This window comes from Xenopus laevis, chromosome 4L (assembly GCF_017654675.1).
Source record: "Xenopus laevis strain J_2021 chromosome 4L, Xenopus_laevis_v10.1, whole genome shotgun sequence".
Taxonomy (NCBI): Eukaryota; Metazoa; Chordata; class Amphibia; order Anura; family Pipidae; genus Xenopus; species Xenopus laevis.
In genome coordinates, this window is record NC_054377.1 from 123,287,735 (window position 1) to 123,307,272 (window position 19,538).

Below are 19,538 nucleotides of genomic sequence, written 5' to 3' on the forward strand. Positions count from 1 at the left end.
CGTCCAGTCCCTGTGCATTAATTTAATGGGCTTAAGTGAATCAATAATACAAAAGGCTGTGGTGTATTTCTCGCGACTGCTAGGAGTCACTGACATATTCTGCAGCTTATTTCGGAACCTGTTCTTGAAACCTTTAAAGGGGACCCGTCACTCAAAAAAATGTATTCAAAATCCTATTTTATCACATTAGTCAAGCAAAATGAACTTTAATTACACTATATAAATTATTTGAATCTTTCTTCCTTCAGTCTGGGATTTCATTATTACAGCAAGTAGAGAGCAGCCATTTTGTGGACACTGTTATTAAGACAAGCCTTGTATCATCTCAGAATCTTGTTTGTGCACCAGAATGGGGGACCTGATGTCCATCCCCATGCCCTGGCTACACATTTAAATGGTAAAGAGAACGGGGGAATGTGTGGAGAGCAGCGACATCTAGGAAGTGCTGAATGGAAAGTGAAAGTAATTGGCTGCCCCGCCTCTATGCCCAGGGCATAGAGGAGGGGCAGACAATATTTGATTGACAGCAGAGATTTTAAATGAGCTTACAACAGCTATGAATGCTTTAATAAAAAATAGAAACTGGATTTCATGTTTAATTTGAAAAGGACTTTTATTATACAGAGTTTTGTGTCTGGGTGACAGGTCCACTTTAAGACATTAGTGGGTTTTTGTTGCCGTGTAGCAGTTTCCCCATACTGATAAGCAATGAATACGGTTCTCACTGCTTCTCGCGGGACAGAGCCAATTCTCTCATCACGGCCCGTCGTCCCATAGCCGTGAATATCCAGCCCCTTTACTGCTGCCGGATGGCGAATTCGACGTCACAAGTCTCATCTCGCGAGTTTGGCGTCACGACTACACGTATAAAAGCGCAGTGACGCTACACGTAAGCCGCTGAGTCTATGTTGTGTGAGGCGGCCATACGCACTCATGGTCTGTTGCTCGCGGCTTCTACTTCTGTGAGGGGGTGTCAGGGGAACAATTACAAATCATTTATTTGGTGCTGGTTATTGTCTCCTTGGCACCAAAACCTCAGCTCCAGGGTTGCCAGGTCTCATCAAAACCAGTGAAAGTCGGCTACAAACTAGCCAAGAGGCACTTCAAAAGTAGCCCAAAAATAGCATACTGCAGTGAAAAAAAAGTCTAGAAAATAAATGAATATATATATGAAAATATGCCTTTTTCAAATTTTCAGTTTCACAAATTTGAAGCAAAATGGGACAGATTCGCCTGTCCATGTAACTACAGATACATATACATGTATACATATACAATTTTAATAAAGTTGAAGTGTCTCTGCGTCCAGTCCCTGTGTCCGTGGGATTGCGCTACTGCGCATGTGCCCCACGGACCATCAGTTGAAGTGTCTCTGCGTCCAGTCCCTGTGCGCCCGTTAATTTAACGGGCTAAATGTCTAGTATATATAAATTTGTTGTAAAGACCTGCACACCAATGTTCATTTAATCAAACAGTGATTTTATTCAGTACATCAATCCGACGTTTCGGCCTCGTCAACAAATCTACATATGATTTTTTTGACCCTGCACCCACAAAGATTGAGAAAAGTCCGGTTTCCAGAGTGCGGCCGCTTGCTACAGATTATATATATATATCTACACACCCCACACCAGGATGTGAAACTAGGCACTAGGATAGCTCACTGTACACATTCAGATCCTGGCAGGCCTGAGGAGGATATCTGTTTCTGACGATTTCAGTTTCATCACATGTGTATTGATCATTTTCCATGCTGAAACCACACTCCTCATTGTTCTGCATCTGCTGGTATGAGAGAATGAGATATGAAATCTATTTCATTAGGAGATACGCCCTAAATATTGTCACATGCATCAACATCAGCCAATCCTCTGCCATGAAATTCTACTGCAAACAGACAAGCCTAGCCCAAATGTAGTGTTCACTCCTAGTACAATACACCTAAATCTGATGTAACTGTTTAAAAGACTATGGGCCAGATTCAATTCAGTGAAATAAAGTTATCTCATGGTCTATAATGTGAAAATTCATGGACAAGATTCAGTTTGAGGATAATAAACTTTTCTCCAAATTCAGGTCTAGTTTTTTTCCCATAAAATTGGTGGCAAGTAAATTCCTGCAGTAGAAAAAAAACATTTTTAACTGGAGCCTCATTGTATTTTTACTCAGCGTTCTCATGTGCAGCTGCTGCTTTTCACACTGAAATTTTACAGGAAAAACGTTTACGCTGAAAATGTACACACAGCTTGATAGATAGACTGCAATCACTGTCAGGAGCGGTGTGATCCAAGATGGTGGCGCCCATGGTAGCCGCATGGGTTCGGGCTACGGCGCGTTGACATTAGCATGCAAACGCGGGATGTCACAACACCGTGTTTTGGCACCAAATGCAAAATAAAAGAAAACCGAAGACGCCGGTATAGGAATTGCCATATTGTGTTCCTGAGTTCCCTTAATTCCTAAATTCTTGTTCCTTGGTTTCCTGACCTTTGGCTTGACCCTAATCTTGTTTCCTGCTGCCTGCCTACGATTACACCTGACCCCTTTCTGGATACCGCAAACTTGAACCTTTAACCCTAAGCTTCCTCCGTGGTCTGGATGTCTTGCTGGGAGCCGATAGGCCCTCTGACAATCAGATGGTGATGAGGGGTGGATCTGGTTGCCATTTTTGTACACAGCTTGATAAATAGGCCCCACACAGCTTGATAAATAACTCACAGGCATGGTCTTGCTATGCCTGTGAGCTCAGCCTGAAAGTCAGTTTGGAGGAACACTTTGCAGCTCTTTATAACCACATACATGGCCGCCATCAGGGGGGCACAGGGGGTACTACTGTACCGGGCCCGGACCTGAAGGGGGGCCCGCAGAAGCGTCCACTGAAAAATTTTCAGGGGGGGAGAACAGACGCTCCAGCTGCGTGCGCTCTCTCTCCTAAGGAAGAAATGCAGACTCGCCTCTACTCACTGATTTACGAGGCTGCAGTGACAGCTCTGTCCGTGCTTCAAATACTTGTTGAGTTGCAAACTCCCTCCTCGCTCGATCCTCCCTCCTCAGCTCAGCCCCTCCCCTCTTAGCCCTCCTCCGTGCTCAAGGCTGACACGAAAACCCTAGCTCACAAGCTGAACACAGAGCACGGAGGAGGGTTAAGAGGGGAGGGGCTGAGCTGAGGAGGGAGGGGCTGAGGGCTAAGGAGGAAGGATCGAGCGAGGGGGTTGTTTGCAACGCAACAAGTTTTTGCAGCATGGACGGAGCTGTCACTGCAGCCTCTTAAATCAGTGAGAAGAGGCGAGTCTGTATTTCTTCCTTAGGAGAGAGTGCAGCAGCCGGGGCGTCTGTTCTCCCAATGTCCCAAAATGGATCCCAGGGTCTCCCCCACTCATCCCTCCTCCTTCCTCTCTCTGCCTCACACACTCAAGGCGCATCCAGGGGGAGAAAGTGCCCCCCTTTTGCCCCTATGTACAGGGCCGGACTGGGGGGACCACCGGGACTGCCATCCAGGGCCCCCCCGCCGGCCGTCCAGGCCCCCCCCTCTCCACCCTTCCTCCCCATCTCACCTATTGCAGTGCCCAGGGTTGGACTGCTGGGCCTGGGGCCCAACAGGACTGCCGTCCAGGGGCAGGGGCCCCCCCACCCCTCCTCACCTATTGCAGGGCCATCGGGCACACAAACGCTGACATCGCTGCCCAGCACACCGCGCATCACTGTGCATGCGCGCACGTTGCCGCACGTCAGGAAATTTTTATTTTCAAACTGGGATTGGGAGAAGGGGATCTGGCCCGACGGGGGCCCATGAGGGTTGGGGCCCACCATGTTTTTTTCATGGTGTCCCGCCGGGCCAGTCTGACCCTGCCTATGTGTGGATGCCCACTGGAGCCCAGCTATGCTGCACTTTTTGAAATAGCAGGGCCCCCCTTGACCACAGTGAAGCCGCGCCACCTCTTCCATCTGAAAAGCCGAATAACTGAAGTCCTGAAATTGGCGAAAAGACCCAAAGTCCTGAAGCAGCGAAAAGACCCGAAGTCACGAAAGAAGGTGTAGTTGAAGTCCTGAAGCCACAAGTTCAAATCCCCTGCCCGCCAATGTATTATTGTAATACTCTATAGGCCCCTGCCACCAATGGTTTTTTCTGGGGCCCCAATTTTTTTTTACTTGTAAGGAGAGGCCCTGGCGCCAATGTTTTTTTTAAAAATATTCTCTGGAGCACCAATTTTTTTTTTTTACTTTTATGGGGGCCCAATGTTTTTTTTAAAAAAAACTTTTATGGGAGCCCTGGCACCAATTTTTTTAACTTATAGGGGGGCCCTGGTCACCAATTATTTATTTTAACTTGTAGGGGGGCCCTGACCACCAATTTTTTTTTTTAAAAAAAACTTTTTTGGGGGCCCTGGTGCCACAGTTTTTTTAACTTATAAAAAGGGGCCCTGACCATCAATAGCTTTTTATAACTTGTGTGTGTGGGGGGGGTCACCTTTTTTAGTGCTGATGTCTGGGTGGTGAAGTGGGTGGGATCTGGGGTGGGCGGGGTCCAGGGGGCCCCGAAAATTTTGTTGTACGGGGCCCCGTGATTTCTAATGGCGGCCCTGACCACATATACCGTATATATATATATATATATATATATATATATATATATATATATATATATATATATATATATATGCAGTAGTAATGGATCAGCACACTCATTTTAGAAGTGATTAAAGTGTCTTTATTGGTAACACAGCATTGTTATATATATTATTGGATAACAATGCTGTGTTACCAATAAAGACACTTTAATCACTTCTAAAATGAGTGTGCTGATCCATTACTACTGCATATTATGAACATTGATCGTGCACCTCTACTCTATTGGAGATCGAGTGCGGACACCCAAAGCAACTCTATATACATATATATATATATATATATATATATATATATATATATATATATATATATATATATATATATATATATATATATATATATATATATATATATATATATATAGAAGAATAAAGTAAAATTCACACCTGTTGTGCAGGAGTATTCGCATGGATTCGCGGAGCTGGTAAAAAAAAAAAAAGGTAAAGTATACATTATAATAAAACTTATTATACATATACATATCAATTAGCTTTGCAAATATGTATGCATGTATGTAATGTACATTATAGTGTCTGTTGTTTCTTATTCATAATGTTCCTAAATGTCCTATTTGACCTTTAAAATTACATTATATATGTTGTTATTATTATTATTTGATAGTATCTTAAAGGGCTAGTAACACCAGATGAAAATATGCTTCATGCTTTACCAAATTCACAAAGACATTATTATTTATTCCACAATTACCCTCTTTTTTTGCAAAACATTTTGATCAAAGGACCCATTGTAATCCATTACTACATATAATGGCATCTGTGTTGTACAAACATATCCACTTTGACTCGTCTGTCAGTAAAACATTGTCTTAAACGTCTTGCAGTCCATCCAGGTGTTACTCTTGGACAGCAGCGCTTTCCTCTTTGCTACTCTTTCATGAATCCGCCATTTGCCAAGTTTTTTTCTTACTTTGAAGCGCATCATCAGCTTGAGTTACCTGCAGTCCTCTTTGGTATCATTTTGGCTAGTGTTTAGTACATGTCAAATGTCAGCCCTTTATGCTACTGCACTTGCGCCTAACCCTTTATGAACAAGTCCTGTAGTGTCAGACTATGGGAGTACTCGAGTTTATCTCAGTTCTTTATTAAAACAAAGTCGACCAAACTCCCTTCAACAAACTAAACTTATTTATCAATAATACTTCTTGAAAAAGTCAGAATGAAAAGCACCAACTCGAATCGTAACATTGACGAAAACTTGACTTTATCGAATTGCCCCTGCGAAAACGCAACTTTATTGGATTCTCGGACGAAAACCCAGATTATCCAGAGCAGATCACAATGTCAAGAAACAACTTCAGGAACATCTGCCATTGACCTCTACATGACCTTTGACAGGTTTGAGAGTTTAGCAGCTTTGGGGTATAATAAATCTCTAAAAATTTTAGTTTTTTTCCCTTGAAAAATTGGAGTTTTCCCCTTTAAAAACTCAACCAGATAAATTTGAGGTTTAATAGAAAACCCTACCCTACATAGACCAAACCTTCCTCCCCCCCCCAGCCTAGCTGCTACCCAGGGAAAATGCCCATAAGTCTTTACTTGCCCCTCTGTGCAGATTCTATCCAGCGAAGTTCACGGGCGCCATCTTCTTCTCTTCGGTAATCTTCGGAAAGTAAGTGCCTGTCTGCCAATCCCGAACATCTGCGCATGCCCTGAAGATCACGGAAATTGGTGAAGCGCCTGAAGAAGACCCGAAGATTACCGAAGAAGAAGAAGATGGCTGCTGTGTACTCCAATGCCCTGAATCTGCAAGAGGGGTAAGTAAAAAGTTAGGGGCATTTACAGCAGCTAGGCTGGAGGGGAGGAGGATCTTTGTAGGGTAGGGTTTTTTTTATTAAGGGTTTAGTTCTCCTTTAATGTACAGGCAGGACAGTTCTACAACATGAAACAAGGTATAGTATATGCAAATGTATACAGATATATTACAGGAATAGGTCTATTATCCAGAATGCTTAGGACCCGGGATTTTCAGGATAAGGGATCTTTCTATAATGTGCAACACCATATCTTAAGACTACTAATAATCATTTAAACATTAAAGGAACTGTAACACCAAAAAATTATAAATAAAAGTGTTTTAACGTAATTGAAATGTAATGTACTGTTACTATGCATCAGTATAAGTTATGTGCTTTCTTTAGACAATAGTTATAGTTTATGTAAATAGGCTACTGTGTAACCATGAGAGCAGCCATTCAAGCTAAAAAAGGAAAACAGGCACAGGCTTCTTGGCAGATAACGGATAAGCTCTGTAATAGAAATGCAATGGGATCCTACATATGTAACCTTTAATTTGAATTGCTGCCCCCATGGCTACACATAGGGTTGCCACCTGGCCGGTCAAAATGATGGTTGATCCCAATGTTATTAAAAGGAAAAAAAGATAAATATATAGGAAGACCGGTATTTTTTTTCAGGAAAAGATGCCAATCCTAGCTACACAGCAGCTGGTTCAAATAAACTATAGTAATGTTTTTAAAGCAAACATACCAGATGTAGTGCAGGACAACAGTACATTATATTTTAATTACTTAAGAACTTTTGGTGTTACTGTTCCTTTAAGTAAATAGATTATTTTGTCACCAATATAGATTCAAGCAGCTTAGTTAGGGTCATGTAGAAGGTGCAGTTTTGTTATTATAGAGAAAAAATAAATTGTTTTTTAAAAACTTAAAATGGAGTCTATGGGGCAAATTCCCTAAGCGGCGAAAATTCGCCAGCGACGGCTTCGCAGCCATTGCAACAATTATTCAGGTGTAAATTCGCCAGGACAAGTTGTTATAATGCCCTACACATGAGCCCAGTGTATAGTTTATGTGCCATATGTTAGGAAATATATGGGGGAACCCGGTTACCCATAAAAAATTTTACGGTCTTTTGCAGGCTATCACTCAGAAAAAAGAAAAGACACCAGAGTTTTTTGGGACTTAGATACATTTTCAACAAAAGATTGAGGAAGTCCTATCCACTCCATTGCACTTCGCGTGGTCTGAGATGGTGAAGGCAAGTCTGGCGAATGAGGTAACGTTCAGTAAAATCTGCATCTTAGTGAATTTGCGCAGTTACGTCCGTTCACCAGAGCAAAAATTCACCTGGCATTAGAGTGTGTATCAACACTAGCGTCTATCTCCTTCGCTAGTGAAGTGAAGCCTGAGCCCATTAGCGAACCAATGTAGTTACAAAATGATGTCACACTGGCGAATTTTCACTAGCATTAGTCACTTTGCCCTTTAGGGAATCTGCCCCTATGGGAGATGGCTTCCTGTAATTCGGCGTTTTCTGGATAATGGGTTTTTTGGATAAGGCCTCCCAAATCTGTACCAATATATTCCACAGTTCTTAATGTAGATAATACATAATTCCTTGCCCAAGAGTTATACACTAATAAAGTAGGCTTCCTATTACATAATATAGATACCTGTACATTACAGAGTAAAAGCCAAAACGCACATAAGCATAAGCAGAACCTACAAACAACTTGCCTAGAATTAAGCCTGTGATCTTAGTACTAACTATATCACTGCCATGCTGTCCACACAAATCTAACCCGTTTTGCTTCACCAAAAATGGCCAAACTGCATTGAAGTCTATGGGTGTCAATATTTTTTCAACCATTGGAGTCTGTGGGTGTCATTTTTGCAAAACTCGGCAAAAAATGTTGCTCAATACTAGTAGTCTGATATTACCTTGTGCTGTAAAATCTGTATACGTGCAAGGTTCCCTGCAAGGCAATGGAAAGATACATGAAATATAACAAACCAAAAAACTGGTAAAACCCCCCAAATATTTAAATGTAACTTACACTTCCCTGGGGAAGGTAGAGACTGTAAGAGAAGACAAACATAGATATTAATTTCTAACCTTCTAGGTGTATAGCTCTGTCATACAGTAAACACTCAATCTGCTGCAACAAATCATAGAAATATTTATTTATCAACACAACAGGGATCATTTTTTATTCCTCAGAATGGGGTGAATGATCACAAGCTCTTGTGCCCAGGGTTGCCACCCGGCCGGTATTTTACCAGCCTATCCGGTAAAACACCTGCCAAGGCTGGGGCCAGTATTACAAATTTACTGGCAATGTAGTTGCCGATAAATTTGTAATACCCTTAACAAAAGCCCTTGGCTCTCCGCTTGAAACGTACCATTTCTCTGCCTTCTGGCCATCGCGCAACGTGGCTCCACCCCTATTACATCATGTCCTGCCCCCTATTACATCATAACCTGCTTTTGTTTCCACCTCCACAACCGTCCGGTAAAAATTTTCTGAAAAGGTGGCAACCCTACTTGTACCCCAGGGAAAGCTGTGCTCTGCTCCTCCGCTTAATGAGGCTTGTGGTGGGGAATTCATTATCAGGAGAAGTAGGCGAGAAGACAAGGAGCCTGACAATTGTGGGGTCTGCTCTATGAGCGGGCTCCGAAGGGTGGGGGGATGAAGGAGTGGAAGGAGAGAGTGGGGCATGACTCAGGTTGTGAGTTTGGACCCCCAGCAATTTTTCTTTTTACAGGTGGGCCCAACTTTGTTTAGTTAAACCACTGCTCCTGCTAATACATAAACCACAATCTAAAAAACAGACTGAACTGTCAGATTATGGATCAAAGGACAGATGACATCCATACATTGGTGTCTAAATTAAGGGTGTTCCATGACTGAAACAAATTCGCTAAACTCTCACATTATAGTCTAAGTAGTGTTTTACTATTGGAAACTTTTGGGATTTAATATTTTGGGATGGTAAACTAATCACTTACAGTAGTTAATCCACTTCACAAGTCCTGCACTCATTAACACTTTAACATTCCTATAAGAGCTTGTGAATGCATTCACAGGGTTAAATGGCCAAACTGCATCAATAGGAATGCTATTCACAAATTTATAGACACCTATTCATAGGCATTCTGACTTTTACCAAATATTAATTGCTACTACTGTGCCAAGCAACATGCAGTGATAGGGTTCTTTGCTGCAAGGCAAGACCAATCAATCACACAATCACACACCATTGAGACTGAAAAACCAGGAAGACTTTGCAAAATTTTGCAGTTGCTTTGTAAATAAGTCCTGTAAAAAAAAAAGTGAACACAAAACAATCCTACTAAAAGATATAACAGACAGGATATTATTCCCTGGATGACAAAAAGGAATTGTGTTAAATAGGGATGCACCGAATCCATTATTTTGGATTCGGCCGAACCCCCGAATCCTTTGCGAAAGATTCGGCTGAATACCGAACCAAATCTGAATCCTAATTTGCATATGCAAATCAGGGGTGGGAAGGGGAAAACATTTTTTACTTCCTTGTTTTGTGACAGAAAAGTCACGCGATTTCCCTCTCCGCCCCTAATTAGGATTAGGATTTGGTTCGGCCGACCAGAAGGATTCCGCCAAATCCAAATCCTGCTGAAAAAGGCTGAATATTGGCTGAATCCCTTACCAAATCCTGGATTCCGTGCAACCTTAATTCTAAAATAACAATGCAGACAAAGTTGGCTTCTTTAATAAGATTCAGTAGAGCAATTCAAGTCCGGCCTCACCATATTTAGTGTAGATATAAACTGCCACTATGATCCCCATGATCCCTGGCACAATAAGGAAATAGTAGAAATTGTGAGGGGAGGTACTGGATTCTGGCTGATCTAAGAAAGAAAATATCAACAAGGGAAATATAAATGAAAATGTTAATAGCCTTAATAGCCTTTTTGTCCATACTGTAAATATATACTTTGGAAAAAAGATGTACTTCATTAATTGTTTTCAGTATAGAAGAGTGTGATGAATGTGGTATAGAAATAGCTGTTAATGTATTTAGTACACATGTGAGAAAATTACAATGTACTGGGAAGAGGTGTTTCGTGAAATAGAGAAACTGAGACCGATGACGTACACAAACAGTATGGAAACAGGGATTTTCAATGTAAACAAATCCACACAAGCAGTAATAAAAGACAAACTGATCATTCATATACTCATCGCTGTGAGAATGGCGATACCAAAAAGATGGAACGTGGAAGAACCCCCCAATAAACTAGACTGGGTCAGGGAACTGGAGATGACGAAGACAATGGAAGAACTTTTAGCACTAAAAACGGTACAATGAAACAATTTGGAAATATATGGAGTGATTGGAAAGACCTACAAAATACATAACAGGAAAATACGAGTCAACAGACAACATCCAAGAGACTAAAGTAATCTTAGGTATACTGAATAGATGAAGAAGAGATATAGGGAATTAGACAAAAAGAAGGACCAATGAAGAGTGGTTCTAGATTTGCTTCCAATCCCCCCCTAGTTTACCCCCTCCCTCTTTTCTCCACTCCCCCTAACTTAGATAGCAACAGTATAGAATCACTGAAAAATATTTAGAAGGAAAAAATGACAGAAGGGCTTCCCAGTCGGTCTAACACAAAAGACAAAAACAAAAGGGTATAATTTGAAGGAATAGCCTGAGGATGAATGTTCTATACTGTATGCTAAATGTGATATGTGTCTTCAATGCAATATTGTATCCCTCACCCCCCCCTTCTTTTCTCTTCTGTACCCCCCATAAACTTGAAAATTAAAAAATAAAGACTTACAAAAAAAAAAAAAAGAAATAGCTGTTAATGTTACATGGAGGAATGACTGCTTATTTTTTATTTCCATACACTTTTATTAGTAACTTAGATTGGGAGTACTGTAAGTATTAGGGGAAATTTCATAAAAATTTATATTTTGCAGCTATTCAGGAAAATTACAGCAAAAATCACAATCACTGAAAAGTTACAGCCAAAAAAACTATGATTGCCCCGAAAAGCTCGCACTTGCCCTTTGTTGCTATGACTTTTTGGTGATTATAAAAAAAAAAAAAAAAGAACCTACTAAAAGCCCATAAAAGGAACAGTAACCCCAAAAAAGAAAAGTGTCTGAAGTAATTAAGATATATTGTACTGTTGTCCTGCATTAGTAAAATGTACGTGTTTGCTTTAGAAAGACTACTATAGTTTCTATAAATAAGCTGCTGTGTGGACATGGGGAGAAAGGGCACAGGTTACATAGCAGATAACGGGTAAGCTCTGTAATAGAATACAATGGTATTCTGCATAATGCATCTGTTATCTCCTATGAAGCCTGAGCCTTGAATGACTTCCCCCCATGACTACACAGCAGTTTATTTATATAAACTCTAGTAGTCTTTCTGAAGCAAACACAGTAGTTCTACTAGTGCAGGGAAATAGTACATTATATTTTAATTACTTTAATACACTTTATTTTTTTGGTGTTACTGTTCCTTTAAGCACGTTTTTTTCTCCAAATTTGCTATTGAGCTTTTTACTGCAACAAAACATGGCCCTTTAGTGTCATACATGTAAATAGCATTAGGCTATAATCTTGACTGGAGAAGATGTACTGATGTGCTACATAGCCTGGAACCCATCACACAGCTTAAAGCAGCCGTTCCGTGTTTTACATCATAGGGCACAGCTAGTAATCATCAAATATATGAACAATGCTCTGTGTATTTCAGCTTTTGTGTCTATGTACCACCTTATACATATTGCTTGGCTATGGGACATTTTGTACTTTTAACACAGTGTGAGAGCCCATAATGAATTTAATTAATCAGCAGGGGAGGAGGGTGACATTTTTGTTTGGGGAGGCCAGTGTCGGACTGGCCCACAGGGATACCAGGAAAACTCCCGGTGGGCCCAGGTGTCAGTGGTCCTCTTGCTTCTGACCATTTGGCCTAGTTCATGGTAATTCCCTATTTCTTTATGGGAACTTAATAATGGAAGAATAGACTATAGTATGTAGAGAAAAAGAGACTAGGAGAATAAAAAGGTTGAGTGAGGAGCGGAGGTATAATAGTTTGGAAAGTGGGCCCTCAGCCTAAGGTTTTCTGGTGGGCCCCTGGCATCCCAGTCCGACACTGGGGGAGGCTACCTATAGAAACCTTTGCATTGGAGGACTTAAAGTTGTATATAAATATATATAACAATATATTTTTGGAGGACATATCTTCATTAGGGCCCTGACACCCTGCTTTCCCGCAGGGGCTTGCAAAACCAAATACAGTCTATTCGTCTTTATCAGCCTGTACTGACACAGGTGCATCCAATTGCCTGATATGTTGCACCAGCGTTTGGATGTGTCTGGGTGTTAGTATGGGCCATTAAGGGAGAATAGGTTGCATTTTGTTCTGCACTCACCTGCAGTGGAACACAGTGGAGATTAACCGCAGGGGGAATGCAGGGTAAAATCCCCATATGTAATCGTCTTTATTCTCTGCCTGTTAATGAGTAAGAGTCTCACCTGTCACATCACCTGTCACATTAAGGAACGTCCCATTCCCATGTCCTTGTAGAGTCTGACTGAACACAAATGTAACTTCACAGATGTACATTCCAGTGTCTGAGGATTGCACTCTGTGCAGCTGGATGTTGGCTGATCTGTTATTGAAAAATTCACTCTGAGATGCTCTGGAGACTCTGCCTGTATAATCACCATTATTATTAGAGACATCAGGCCCCCCCGGCACATGTCTGTACCACTTGTACCAGCCGATGGTCACATTCTCAGTGCTGCTGAGTGTATAGTGACACTGTAAGGTGACTGTGCTGCCCTCTGTGCTGTTCACTGCTGGGATCTGGGACACCTGCATATTCTGCAAGAGACACCCTGAAGAAGAAGAAATCAGATGCATTTTTGGGTTTGAAATGCAATCTAAACAAGTAAGTAAGAGTATGGAAAATAATTTTGCAGACAGATTGAATTATAAAATGCCTTGGTGCGAGAATGTAATAAACGTTGTTAGTTTAAAAATTATTTACAGTGTGAAAAAGTAATCCTTTGCTTGAACAAATTTTCCTTTGCATGCATTGTGAAATGCAACTTTTTATTTGTATTTATCCAGATCAAGTACAGTGCCTTGTTTAATGTGCTTTGTTGATTTTGGTCATTATTACACACTTGTCATATGACTATATACTTTTTATGAATACGATATGTAACCCTTTATTGGTGCACTCTTGTGGAATTGGATTACACTCATGTATTTAACTCTTCAGTAGCCTGATTTCTCTTTGCATACAGGTGAAAGATACTTGGAACTGGGATTTACAGAGCAGTAGGAAGTACCCCTCAGGAGAACATTTTAAATTTGATTACAATTTTTTGGAAACAACATTTATCACTTGATTGGTGCATAGGTGTTTTACAGTGTAATGTTTCAAATTAACTTAATATTTATCACTCAATTGGCATTTGGTTTGTAAAATGTTTTATAATGCAATAATCAAAAAGAACTAAAATGTATCACTTTATTGACACACAAGTTGTAGAAAAGTATATTATTGTATGCACTGTTTTTTTGGACAAATGGACAATTTTTAATGTATAGATAAGTACACAGTATCTAATTTTTGGACACTCTTTGTCAACACAAAGGACACTGAAATGGATGGACTGATCTTTTTATGAAAGTCACAGTGGTATATTGTATAGTAATGTAACCAATTGGAGCTGTTGAGTTGTTCCCGCCCAGCACTTTCCCTGCCCTTGTCCCCACCCTCACCTAACACTATTTAGTACAGAGTGGAGTGTGTCACTAGAGGCTTGATAAAGGGCCCTGCGAGGTCCAAAACTTTGCCTTGTCTATTTTGCATGAGCCAATAAATTTGCACAACTAAAAAATTGATTCACTTAATCAGTGTGCAGCAGCTTTTTGGACTATATGTGACTTACCAACCTGTGGCAGGTTGGGTAATACGCTTTTTAGCTCTACTCTTGAAGCGTTAATGGCGGAGCTCACCCGGACTAATATGCCGTCCTGCTCGATCGCTGCTCTCGCGATATGCAGGTCACTGTTCGCCGGCTACTACATCAAAGCCACAGACCGCTACCAAGGCGCAGATCAAGAATACCAGGAATCCGGCACAATTAACATCAAGGTTCGGCTTTATTCTTTATTCACACATAGGAAGGATGACAATGGAGGGAGTACAATTCTAACGCGTTTCATGCCCCATAGCTGGGCACTTCATCAGAGTGATTGTGTGCACTTGTGTAAAGGATTAAATAGACACGTGTATGCATATATTTAAAATAGTATAAAGACAAAGTGATACCTCAGTGCAATTAAGGTTCATGTAATAAGAATGAAATTTTTGTGCAAAAAATATATATGTATATAAAAAGTATGCATGATTATACCATATACACGCATAGGTAGAAATATGTAAATATATTAAATAAATAAAATACATTCTATTATTAATACGCTTTCAAGCACCTGATCCCGAAAGAAGGAATACAGGGGTACAGACTCCAACATTGGGTGGAATTGTTTATCTAGCACAGTCCTTTTATTATCACCGTTCCAATCAACTCCGAAAGGCATTAATAACCACACAGTTCAGTTCAATGCAAAGTCACTTCCCAAGAGCTCTTATTTCCCTAGGTAGGGCTACTGTTTCCAAAGTACCTCAACTGTGGACAGTTAGGGGGTTATTTATCAAAGCTCGAGTTGTGTTTCCACAAAAAATTCGAGTTTTCTAGGGAAAACCACCAGCATAAAATTGAACAGCATAAAAAGAGTTTTGGGTAATGACAAAATATCAACAGTAGTTTTAACATTCACACTTTCCTCCCCACCCACAGCTCCCTAACAATCCAGCAAAAGGAATGAGAATATTTATTGCAAATAATTCTAAATATTGATACCCGCCACCGATGTTCTATCTTGGGAATAGGTCTTTGTTATTTGCCATAGTGAAAGAATGCAGAAAATATACAAGGAATCTTCCTTTCTTTTTTTTAGCATGCTCACAGGTTTAGGACCTGTTATCCAGAATGCTGTAGAACTGATAAGGGGTCTTGCTGTAATTTGGATCTACTAAAAATAAATTAAACATTAATTAAATCCAATAGAAATATTTGCCTCCAATAAGGATTAATTATACAGTACAATTACAGAGAAAAAATAAATTATTTTCAAGAATGATTTGATCATAATGGAGTCTATGGGAGATGGCCTTCCCATAATTCTGATCTTTATGAATAACCTGCTTCTGGATTACAGATTCTATACATGTTCTTGATATTGATGAGATGTGATGTCGCTAAGGAAACATTTGTGGCAATGGTAGACTATGCTTGGAATATTGTACCATCATTATTGCAAGCTCTATTGTTCAACCTCACTGTCAACTCTTTCATTTCTTTTTTCTTTATTTGAAAATACAGTAAAACAGTTTCTTGACTGTATTGTGTACATATTACACTATATATATGTTCTACTATGTACGATAGATGCACAGCCAACATTTGACTTCAGTGGTCAGGAAACTTTGAAGGTTAGCAGGAGAGCGTACAGAGAATGTTCCATTAGATGATTCATTTACAATCTGTTTCTTTTGTTGACTCTGCTCACAACTGTTTTGCTCTCTCATCAGAGTTGTATCAGGGTAATGTGGGGTTACATTTAAGAACAAGAGCGAGTGCTGTGGAGTTGGGGTGGGAAATGCCTGCAGAGCTATGGGCAGAACAAGGAGTGGTATACCAATACTACATCACAACCTGAGACATTGGAAGAACCCAAGGACTCTCCTAGAAGGTTTAGGAGACTTGGCAGGTATGTGTTTGTTTCTTTGCACCGATACGTACTTAATCCATTACTGAACTATAACCTATGTCAGATGCGAGTAGAAAGGCTACTGAATTGTTTGGAATGATATGGCTGCAGGGAGAAAGAGATAACTTATACCTGGAAACTGTAGTGTTGCCAAATCATACTGCAAAATGCACACTCCACTTAGTTAAGACAGGCAAATACATTTTCTGTTTTTTAGGCCAATAAGCTTGCTATTTAAATGAGCGTTACCTATAGATATTGCAGGCACCTAGTTCTCATAGCAACTAGGTCTGAACTGTTATTTTGTTAGAGATATAGCAAGTGTTTCATTCCTGCTTTGTTGAACAACCCACCCCTGCCAGGCTACAATGAGAATATCAGGTCAATTGGTTCAATATTTTAATATGGTGACACAGAAGTTGGCAAGTTCAGCACTGAGTAAATACTTCTGTGTTTGTTTTGCTTAAAAGCATGCAAAATAATCGCAAAATAGCAACAAAGAAGGCAATTGCTTACCTTGCAGGGCACCCAGTACAAGCAACAGTCCTGTGCCTCTCATTTTGTCATCTCACTGCTCGAAGAAGCTTGAGGTTTGTCACTTCTCTCATTCTACAAATGTTCTGCTTCCTCAAGAGGCAGTTTTGTGGTCAGACCCTGGCCTGGTTAAAAAATGGAACCAAAAATAGAGATCACATGTAAAATTGGAAAGTTTTTCTTTTCAACTTTAGTGCCCCGCTTCACAAGTTACATATTGCTTAAAAATGTAATTTCTTAATATGTATAGATATAAATCTATTCACTAATGCTTGCTTGTGTTATTACTTATTGGATGTCGCACATTGCTTGACGCTTGACATTCACACTATGAAAAACATGGAGGATGCAGATTTAGAAAACAGAGACTTCCTTTTAGAGGAGACAGCACAATCACCCCTTGCTCCTCCATGACTGGAGATGATCATAAACTCAGCAGTGGAATAATAGACACAATTTATATGCTATGAATAACAAGACCAAAGCATAATCGTGATTTTGGGAGAGTAATCATGTTTTGGGGGAGTCTCCAAAACATGAACTAAATGCCATATATTTGGTTTATTTGAGACCACTCCACTCCCAAAGAAAAAAAAGAATATGATAGTGAGGTCATTATAGATAAATTGAGGTCAGTATTCAGCAGACTAATTGGAACATATTCTGAAAAGACTGCATCTGCACTAAAAATTAATATTGAAAGGTTATAGCTGACCAGGTGTACAGTGTTGGGGTATGTCTCAGAAACGTTCAGTATTGCAGTAAAAAGTCATAATATTATATAAGTGCTAAAACAAAACTCTCAGAAGTACTGTAGCAGAGTGAGATTCTACAGGCTGACCAGCTGGGTGTGATTAGCCTCAGGTAATCAGTAGTCCTTAAGGGCAGGGGCACACAAAGCTACTGGGGGAGATAAGTCGCCCAGCGACAAATCGATTCTTCTTCGGGTGAATAATCTCCCAGAACTGCCTCCCCACCAGCTAGTATCTAAATCAACGGCGGGATGGCACTTGGAGCTCTTCGTTTTCCGAAATTCGCCCGAAGTTTCCTTGTGAAGCAACTTCGGGCGACTTCAAAAAACAAAGTGCTTTGAGTGCCATCCCGCTAGCGATTTAGATTCTAGCCGACGGGGAGGTAGTTCTGGAAGATTTGCTGCCAGCTGAAATAAGAAGGATCTAGCCCTCAGACTGAAACCAAGGTTTAGGAGACATTTACTCCAAGTAATGATACTGTGCAGAGAAGTAAAAGACTTTTTATACTATGACCAGAGGTAACCAAGTTAGGGACCACCGTGTGGGGTTTACCTTGACGTGGTATGGTGGCTTATCAACTTTATGATCATAACTTTGTAACTGTTTTTGTAAACACATGAATTAATTAATTAATTAATTACTGAATTAATTATGGGACAGGGGACCAGGGAATGTGCATTGATTAATTGGCCAAATCAGTAGCACTTTCTTTGTACTTAAACACATTTTAACTTAGCCTTAGGAGTGCACCCACAACCCCCCTTTTTTGTATTTGAAATGTTCCTATCAAGCAAAGTTAAACATATTTACAAATAACTTGCTGATTTATCCAGTCTACCTAAGTTCAAGTAGATTTACCCCTGGGATGTCAGTTAAGGAAGAAATGCTATTTATATGGTTTCACATATGTAGTTCCTCATTCTAGTACCTAGTACCTTAGAGGAATAAAAACTTTACAAAAACAGGCTTGAAAATGACCGCTAAGAAGTAAAGTGTGGTTTGCAACACTGTTTAAAGCCTCTTTAACTTCTTTTTCTTTTTCCACAAAGTGTTACTAATTTATAACCTATATATGTGATAATTAAAAATGTATTTCTCAATTTTTTTTTAAAGGTGATCAAAACCCAAAAATGGAATGTTTGTAATCTTATCTGAGTATATTTCCAGAGCAGTTTCTGAGATGTTTGCATTTTCAGACAGCTAATTGCAGGCATTTTGCTCAACAGGGTCAGCAACCCAAGGGTTAATTGAATACAGGATGTGTCTAGAAAGTGACTTGACCTCACAGTTATGCAGACATATTATTTCAAAAACTACTAAAAACAGGAGATTAAAGTAAATTGAAAAAAGTACTACATACCTGCAACTGGCAGTTGCAAACACTATATTATTTTAATAGAGTCACCTGTAAAAATGGGCATTACTAAAGATTTTCATGGAAATAACGCAACACAACCACTTAAAATGACTCTCATGTAAGATCTGCAAGTCAGGTCTTAAGTGAATTAGCACAGTTTCCTGAAATTAAATGGGGGATGACTTTTGTTTAGACAACGTCAGTGACGTCAGTGGTAGGAAAGCTTTTCGAAGGGTTAATAAAGGATAAGATACTGGACTTCACAGCAAATCATAATACTATGAGTTTGTGCCAGCATGGTTTTAGGCGTAATAGATCTTGCCAGACTAACTTAATTTCTTTTTATGAGAAGGTAAGTAGAGACCTCGATTCTGGGATGGCAGTGGATGTGATTTAATTAGACTTTGCTAAAGCATTTGATACAGTGCCACACAAAAGGTTACTGGTTAAATTAAGGAATGTTGGCCTGGAACATAGTATTTGTACCTGGATAGAGAACTGGCTAAAAGATAGATTACAAAGTGTGGTGGTAAATGGAACATTTTGTAATTGGACCAGTGTTGTTAGTGGAGTACCACAGGGCTCTGGACTAGGTCCCTTGCTTTTCAACTTGTTTATTAATGACCTGGAGGTG

At 40.0% G+C, this 19,538-nt stretch overlaps 1 protein-coding gene across 2 annotated transcripts; it reads right to left on the reverse strand.

The window, feature by feature from the left end:
- Window positions 1–1,458: 1,458 nt before the first annotated feature.
- Window positions 1,459–16,857, reverse strand: LOC121403110. 2 transcript variants are annotated; one of them, XM_041590754.1, is made up of 7 exons: window positions 16,778–16,857; window positions 12,943–13,308; window positions 10,185–10,286; window positions 8,449–8,470; window positions 8,333–8,367; window positions 5,016–5,050; window positions 1,459–1,782 (listed from the first exon to the last, which is right to left on the reverse strand). In XM_041590754.1, the coding sequence occupies exons 1-7, from the start codon at window positions 16,818–16,820 to the stop codon at window positions 1,651–1,653; spliced, it is 735 nt and encodes a 244-aa protein (XP_041446688.1). In that variant the 5' UTR covers window positions 16,821–16,857; the 3' UTR covers window positions 1,459–1,650. The 2 variants fall into 2 exon arrangements, with proteins under 2 accessions (XP_041446688.1, XP_041446687.1); XM_041590753.1 differs by having other exon boundaries at window positions 1,459–1,785.
- Window positions 16,858–19,538: the final 2,681 nt, after the last annotated feature.

Bases quoted from the DNA above. Each gene is read 5' to 3' on its own strand.
- LOC121403110 (XM_041590753.1), bottom strand. From the start codon at position 16,820: ATGAGAGGCACAGGACTGTTGCTTGTACTGGGTGCCCTGCAAG. The intron at 8,471-10,184 runs GTGAGGCCGGAC...CTTCTCTTACAG, and splicing joins TTATATCTACACTAAATATG to TCTCTACCTTCCCCAGGGAA. The intron at 5,051-8,332 runs GTAATATCAGAC...TTTTTTTACCAG, and splicing joins TACAGATTTTACAGCACAAG to CTCCGCGAATCCATGCGAAT.